Source organism: Rhincodon typus, chromosome 19 (assembly GCF_021869965.1).
Source record: "Rhincodon typus isolate 14 chromosome 19, sRhiTyp1.1, whole genome shotgun sequence".
In the NCBI taxonomy this organism is placed as follows: Eukaryota; Metazoa; Chordata; class Chondrichthyes; order Orectolobiformes; family Rhincodontidae; genus Rhincodon; species Rhincodon typus.
The window spans coordinates 3733529-3741663 of NC_063350.1; the positions used below are offsets into that span (position 1 = coordinate 3733529).

General features: G+C 43.8%; 1 protein-coding gene across 1 annotated transcript in view; it reads left to right on the forward strand.

Moving 5' to 3' along the window:
- LOC109920065 (potassium channel subfamily K member 9-like) overlaps nt 1-4286 on the forward strand; it is a 56209-nt gene extending 51923 nt beyond the window's left edge. The window contains exons 2-3 of the mRNA XM_048608442.1: nt 3382-3905; nt 4002-4286. Of these exons, the coding sequence (XP_048464399.1) occupies nt 3382-3905; nt 4002-4286 (809 nt within the window). The remainder of the gene's footprint in view (nt 1-3381; nt 3906-4001) is intronic.
- Nucleotides 4287-8135: the final 3849 nt, after the last annotated feature.

The following is an 8135-nucleotide window of genomic DNA, read 5'->3' on the forward strand; positions in this document are numbered from 1 at the left end:
CTTTGGGTCTACTGTTGCCTTTGGTATTTACAGTGGAGAGACATATGGAGAGGTTAAATGAACAATGTTTCCGGGTGAAAACTGATGGGTGCAAGAGGACTGGAAAAGTTTAAGCTGTGGTGCACAGCACAGCAGAATTCCCAACAACTGTCACAAGTGAATAAGTGTTACTTGTACATTATAGCTGTTTAGAAATATTCCTTATAAAATTTTAAAAAAAACACTTCGAGAAGGGAATGAAGCAACTGGAAGGAAATTGGGGAAAAAAGAAATTGAGTTATATTACAAATGAATACCTATTATGAAACTATTAAAAAGATGTGGTGTGAAGAAGGGCTTTATACAATTATTAAACAGAATGTCTGTCTCTGGAGAGCTGTTAAAGCAGTTATCTGAATGTTTACAGCATATCTCAATGGTATTATTTCATTCTTGCAATAATATTTTTGTTACAATCATCGGCTCAATTACTACTTCAGTGTTTTAAAAACACCCAAATCTCCACTTCAAATCGATGTAATAATTTCACAAAATCAGAAGGCAATAGCTTGTAAAGTGTCAGGGTGTCTGTCATAGCAACTCAGTTGAGACAGCCATGGCTGCTTTATTCCATGTTTCCCAAATGGAAGATCTCAATTTGTAAATTAATCTTCCTTTTTGGCATGTCATTCTTTCTGCACTTTCCTTATATTTTGTAAGTAAATGGTTGATGACTGCAGCACAGAACTGTGAGCAGATACTTTTCATGTGCTGGTCTCGATTGATTGTGGGGTGAGGCTGAGAGGGGCTAAACTCCTTAGATCAGTGAAAGCTAAATGGGGCGTTATTAGACGTGTTTAAAATGGTGAAGGGTGTTGATAGAGTAAATCAAGAGGATTTGCTTATGGTAGCTGAAGGATCAATAACAAGGCAGCATGGATTTTTGATGATTGGCAAAAAAAGAATCTAGAGGATACATGAAGAGAATTGATTTTATTAAACAGTTAGTTTAGTTCTGAAGAAGAGTCACTGGACCCGAAATGTTAACTCTGTTTCTCTCTGCACAGATGCTGCCAGACCTGCTGAGTTTCTCCAGCAATTCCTGTTCTTGCCAAGATACCCTGGAACCCAAAAACAAAACTCAAAGAGCAGCAGATGCTGGGAATCAGAAACAAAAAACAGAAATTGCTGGAAAAAACTCAGCAGGTCTGGCAGCATCTATTGCAAACCCGCTGTCAACCACTAACGCTCCCCATTAGCAGCTATTTATTCTCCCAGGCTGATCTTTCTCCATTCCTTTGTCTACCCAACTGTTTTTCTCTCTCTCACCTGTCATTTACTCCTCACCCCACATCCCACTCCGTCTTCAGCATATTTACCATCTTTTTCCTTGCTACAGTCAGTTCTGAGGAAGGGTCAATGGATCTGAAACATTAATTCTGTTTGTCTCTGCATGGATGCTGCCACACTAGCTGAGTTTCTCCAGCAGTTTCTGATTTCCAGCATCCACAGTTTTTTTGGATTTTTAGTTAAGATTTGGGCTGCATTGCCTGGTGCAGTGATGGATAAAGAGGCAATCTCAGGATTCAAAAGAAATCTGCATTAAACACTGGGAGTTGAAAAGAATCGCACTCAGTGGAAAACCGGTCTTCGACAGAGCCAGCAGAGAATCAATGGGCCAAATTGCCTCTTTCTGTGTCATAGAGTGGCAGAGATTTTACAGCACAGATAGAGGCCCTTTGGCTCATCGTGCCCACACCAGTCATCAAGCATCAATTTAATCTAATCCCATTTTCTAGCATGTGCCCTTGGCTTTGTATGCTATGGTGTTTCAAGTGTTTATCTAAATGTGTCAAGGGTTCCTGCCCCTACCACCCTTTCAAGCAATGAGTTCCAGATACCCAAAACCCTCAAAAAAATTCCTCAAATCCCCTCTAAACCTCCTGTTCCTTACCTTAGAACTGCAGCTTCTGGTCATTGCCCCCTCTACTAAAGTGGAAATGTTTCTCCCTATCTACCTATCCATGCATCTCACAAATTTTTGCACCTCAGCCAGATAGAGGCAATGGCCTAGTAGTATTATCGCTGGATTGTTAATCCAGAGATTTAGGAAATGTTCTGGGCACCAGGGTTTGAATCCCACCATAGCAGCTGGTGGAATTTGAATTCAGCAAAAGAAAACTGGAATTAAGAGACTAATGATGGCCATGTATCCATTCACAATTATTGGAATAACCCTTTTGGAGAAGGCAACTGCCTTCCTTACCTGGTCTGGCCTTCATGTGACTCCAGACCCACAGGTTGAGTCATAATTGCCCTCTGGGCAATTAGGGATGGGCAGTAAATGCTGGTCTAGCCTTGTTTTGTCTGTAAATGAAGTTTTTTAAAATGTCCCTTTTCAGCTTTCTCTGCACTAAAGAAAACAATGCAAGCCTATCTGGTTTCTCTTCACAACTGAACTATTCCGTTCAAGACAACACCATGATCCATCTCCTGTCCACCTGTTATAATGCTGTATTAATCCATGACTCCAGGACATTGTTTAGTCCAGACTGACATAGTCATGTTGATAGAGGGATTTTATGGGGTGGATACAATGAAACTAACTACTCTGCTGGGGGTGGCTAGAGGTCAAGGACAAAGAGGTCAGGGAGAAGGCAGGAGAATGGGGTTGAGAAACATATCAGCGGTGATTGAATAGCAGAGCAGACTCGATGGGCTGAATGGTCTAATTCTCGTGATCATAATGATAAGATTTGAGCTGAGCCATTCAGGGGTGAATTCAGGAAGCATTATTTCAGACCAAAGCTAATGGAAATCCAAAACTCATTTCCCTATGGATACTGGAGAATTGGTTGGAGTGTTGATGGTCTTTCATAGGGTAAGGGTAAATGTAGGAAAGACAGATAAATGAAGTTGAGGTACAGATTGGTTACACCTTAATTGAGTATGATCATATGGCCATAAGACATAGGAGCAAACGTAGGCCATTCAACCCATCAAGTGTTCTCCAGCATTCAATGAAATCATAGCTGATCTGATAATCCTCAACTCCACTTTCCTGCCCCTTCCCCATACTTTCTGAGTGGATCGGGCTGAAGAGGATGAACACCCTCTTTCTATCCCTGTGGTTCTGTCCTCACTGAGCTCCACACCTGTTCATTTAACAGGGACATGGAGCTAGAATTATGTTTGTTGTCAGCCCTCGTTGGTTTAGGAGAGCTGGGCCATTTCTTTGTGATCAGATAAATGTGCAAACTCTGTTCTAAAGTGAAGATCATTCTGTTTTGTAATGGTTTAGAGACAGTACACTAGTTGGTTGAATCATTAAAATGACAGCAGTGTGCATGCAAGACAAGCATGTAACTAACAGTTGGTCTTCTTTCTGTTCTCTCACACCAGGTTATGGCCATGCAGCTCCAGGCACCAATGCTGGCAAAGCCTTCTGTATGTTTTATGCAGTTTTGGGCATTCCACTGACCCTGGTGATGTTCCAGAGTCTAGGCGAGCGCATGAACACCTTTGTCAGGTACCTGCTGAAAAGGATAAAGAAATGCCTTGGAATGAAGAAGACTGAGGTCTCCATGGAGAACATGGTAACAGTTGGTTTCTTTTCCTGCCTGGGAACCCTCTGCATTGGAGCAGCAGCATTCGCACACTTTGAGGATTGGACCTTCTTCCATGCGTATTATTACTGCTTTATCACTCTTACCACCATTGGATTTGGGGATTTTGTGGCTCTGCAGAACAATGAAGCGTTGCAGAAGAGGCCTCCATACGTGGCATTCAGTTTTATGTACATTCTCGTTGGACTGACTGTGATTGGAGCCTTCCTCAACCTAGTGGTCTTGAGGTTCCTCACCATGAATTCAGAAGACGAGAAGAGAGATGCAGAGGAACGTGCCGGGAATAGGGATGCGGCTATGGCCATCGGAGAGGACATTCAGAGCAGGAGCACCGTACTGCTGCCCTTGGAGGAAGGCCGCAGTAGGAGCAATCTGATCCCCCTGATGGAGGGCGAGGTGGAGATCAGGCGTGAGAGTTTGCCAGACCCTGTCTCTGACGTCGGATCTCTTTGCTCCTGTATGTGCTACAGATCTCAGGATTTTGAAAGCCGCAATGGATTGCACCCTTGCTCCTTTAGAGCCCACACCAACCCGGTTTACTTCAACTCCATCTCCTTCAAGGTGGAAGAGATGTCATTGAGTGCACAAGAGAACTTTGCCTTCTCCTCCCCTGGAAGCACCACTTCCCTTGGATACCCAAGCTTCAGCCAGCGCCTCCGAACCCGGCGGAGGTCAGTGTGAACCCACTGCATGTGCACTCTGTTGGAGTTTGCTCGATCGAAACGCTCATTGCATTAGCAGCAGCATGGCAACCGGAGCCTCAACAAACAAAGCATGGCTATTGTACACCACAGCTCAGTAAACAGCTCGTCTGTGTGACTGGGTGAACGGAGATGCGCGAAGAGAACGGTTTGTACACGCAAAGCCTGCCGAAGGTGGGCCTGACTCCACAATTAACCAAGAGTCACCAGATGTGACCCTACTCTTTGTGCTTCAAGAACAGGTGAAGCTAAACTTTAACTCAACCGGAGTTTGATTACCTGACTAGACAATGCAGGTCAGAGGTAACCCGTTGTTAATGTGGTTTCCCTCAATCTCTAACCCTATCAGTTTGGCTTGCGTGCAGTCAGAGCTGGTGGCATGGTCTTGCCAATGGAAGGGCATGAGTTGTCTGGAGTACAGCACGCACTTTGAACTTTCCACCAGGCAGCATGTTGCAATGTCCAGATTTTTCAGTTTGTGAGACGGTTCACAAGGGGCTGCTGCCGAATACAGGTCCTCTCCAGCAGCCTGCCCTTTCTCCTGGATAGTTTACTGTCGAATTGTAGGCAGCACCAATAACAGCAACAACAACAAAAAAAAATAACAGTTAGATCCAGATTTACTTTATGTAAGGTTCGGCCTCCTGTGGAGATGAAGATGTGACTGATTCAGCCATGTGGAGTAATCTACCGGAATCTGCAAGGAATTTGTCAGGTTGCTGTGCCCTCAAAAAAATTCCTAGGGAATGGGGATGATGCTCTGCTCTAGTACAGAGGGATGTAATCGGGGGGATGGGAGGACTCAAGGCGACCATGGACCATAGGAGGTTCATTTTTCGAATGGACCTTGTCCGCACACATCAGTCGAGCAGGTGCTTATTGCCAACTGCTGCAGCTCACCAGCCTTAGGATGGTACAGCTGGCAGCATGGGAACATATCAGGATGGTAAGGGAAGGCACAGGGTGGGTGAGGTGCAGGAAACAAGGCCTTATGGCTGAGGCAGGGACCCAAGTCATTGTCCCAGAGCCTGTTTCTCTTCAGTATCAGTCAGAAAACAAAGTGTCAACTGTGCATCATCTTCCTCTGTATTTAGTTACAATTGTCCTCGGAGGGTGGGGGTTGCCTTCTGGATGCCCTACGTACGTTAGAGAGACTCTGGCTCCAAGTCTACCATAACACCGTGTGCTATAGCGCCTCCCACTGACATCTGGTGCTTTGCCCACGTGAAAATTCCAAAATGGTGGTGAGCAGAGATCCACAGGGGCACGGCAGTAAGTACCCATCAGTTTCGATTTTAAGCCTATCCCTCACCACAGTTCCATCAAGCAGACGACATTAAACTCACACCCCACCTGCCCAGGGCAATGGTGTGAAACTCTATTGTCTGCTGTTCTAACAAATGTGGCAACCTGGTCAACAAACAAAACACATTCAAGTCATGAATGTGAAGTGAACAGAATTCAAAAGAGACTGTGTAATTGAACATCACATGGTGTGATGCCATCCCATTTAGGACTGAGTCTCACTGGTAGCCCACTCATTAATATCCTTGCGGAAAATTCCATTCTGTGATTTTAATTAATTAATTTGTCTGTTTATTTGTAACTGTTAAATTACTTGATTTAAATAGAACATGAAATGTAAAGCTCTAGGTTAAGTTTCCAAGGGGAACGATCAGACCAATTGCACAAAACCAGGCTGGGAGTTTGAGGTTGAAAGGGGTGGGGGACGTGATGGCATCAGATTAGTTCAATAGGTCAGAAGTTGGAAACAACTTAGAGAATTGACAAAGTGTGTAAATTTAGGAAAAAAACAAATCAAAGACTGTATTTTGTCTGAGGTTAAAGTTGGTTTCCCAGAACTTTACAAGAAGAAAAAGGCACTTAAATGGACTTAATCAAATACAGAATTAGGTGGACAGTTGAACAGTATTGTAACATTTTGTTTCCAGGCCCTGGGTATAAGTAATGCCATCTTTAGTATCGCCATAAAAACCAATTCCTTCCTGCATGAGTATTTAGACATTGTGGGCTAATGAAACTGCCAACACAGACAAGTCTAGCATGAACCGGCGATGCTGATTTTATGTGGCTCCACAGTCGTCAGTAATTCAGAACCTGCCAGTTTTAGCAGCCACATCTCTGCCAGGTTAGAATTTATGATGCTCATTTATAACAGGCTTGTAATCCCGACAACCAAGGCAATCCACAAGATAAACTGTTTCTAAGAAATTGAGGAGTGCAATGAGAAGCATGTGGGAAAACCTTCCCTGGAAACAGAGTCCATTACAATGGTTTCCAAGACAAAGCAGCAGTTTTTTTTAATACATTTATGTAACCAATAGCCTATGTTGTCATGTTCAACAACCACTCACTCATCCATCAGCCAATGACCAGCCAGAATGGATGGGAATCTTTCTCATTTCATCCAGGAATAACACTGAGCCCAACAGGGTTAACCTGTTTGGTTGTGGTTTTCATACAGTCTGAAGTCACAGGAAAATTTACACTTATCAGTGACACTTAACATTCTGACAGGCCACAAGACTCATTCCATAGGCTATAATCACCTGTATTTTTGGGGTTTAGTGAGCTCCTACAGCTCACACAATACATGAGGATCCCATTGGAGTTCTCTCCAGAATTTAAAACTGGACCCCCTGGTCTCTACTCACTGGTAATGGCCTGTAATGTGGTTCAAACCTGAGATGCAGAACCATCTACTGGGAGATGAAGCAGCCTCAAAACACCCACAAACGTGTTTCCAAAGTTCATCACAGGTCCAAAGAAACAATAGGCAAAAATATTCTCTTCATTTCCAATGAGCAGCAAACTTTGATGATAAAATACACTCCATCTTTCTCCTGGCACGCATTGCTGCTGCCAGGAGTCATTACTGTGGTTGGGACCCTTTAAAGAAAGGCCCAACAACTCCCTTTGACCTGGTAAGGAATGAACCAAAGATCATGCTGCTCCCCCTTCTCCCACTCCAGCAGAATTTGGGGGAAACTGAATGGAACCCTAGTTTAGTGCAGGTTCTACCCCAAACCCTGCTGTCTGCCATCTCCAACCCTAGGCAATTTGAATTGTGACTCTTTAGTGTTCCTTGGTTGTTCCTCAGTGAATAATAGGACATGGGAGTGGAGTATAACAACCATAAAGATCACGGCTTTATTTCTGGTAAGACCTAATTCAGGTGACCTTCTGTAACCCTGAGCTAGAGAAAGAGAAAAGTGGACAGGATCCACTCCCAATACCATGCAGGAACTCCTACTGCGTGATCTTGGATTAAGGGCAGGTCTGCTTCAGCTCAGAATTCCCCTGCAGTTGAGTAGCCCACTGCCAAAGAAGGTGGGTTTTGGTGCCAGAGGGAACCCAGCATCAACAGAACTGGATGAAAAGTAAGGAAAAAAATTTGTGGGGAAGAAAAAACCTCATTACTTATGTCCTCCACTCCAAACTAGCATTCTCCACTCAGAAACCGTTGACCATGATTGAGAATTTGCATGTGGGGAAAAAGAATCATTGAACGTGCGAGAGAATGAACAGTTTTGGAGTATGCTGATGGTATAGGCCCTGAGTGGAGAAGGAAAACATACTTTCACTCTCCAGAACTGTCAGGAACATCTAAACAAGGCAACACTGTCATTTCTTAAGATCTTCATCCTGCATCAGATCACCACAAAGGGTCATATCCAATAGAAATGTACCCAACATAACATCATGTCCCAGATTATTAGTTATGCACTCTGCACCATAGTCTGTTCCTTGGAAATGGTCATTGCCTTGTGGTTTAATGAGCAACAAGTCCCACCTGTTTTACATCTCT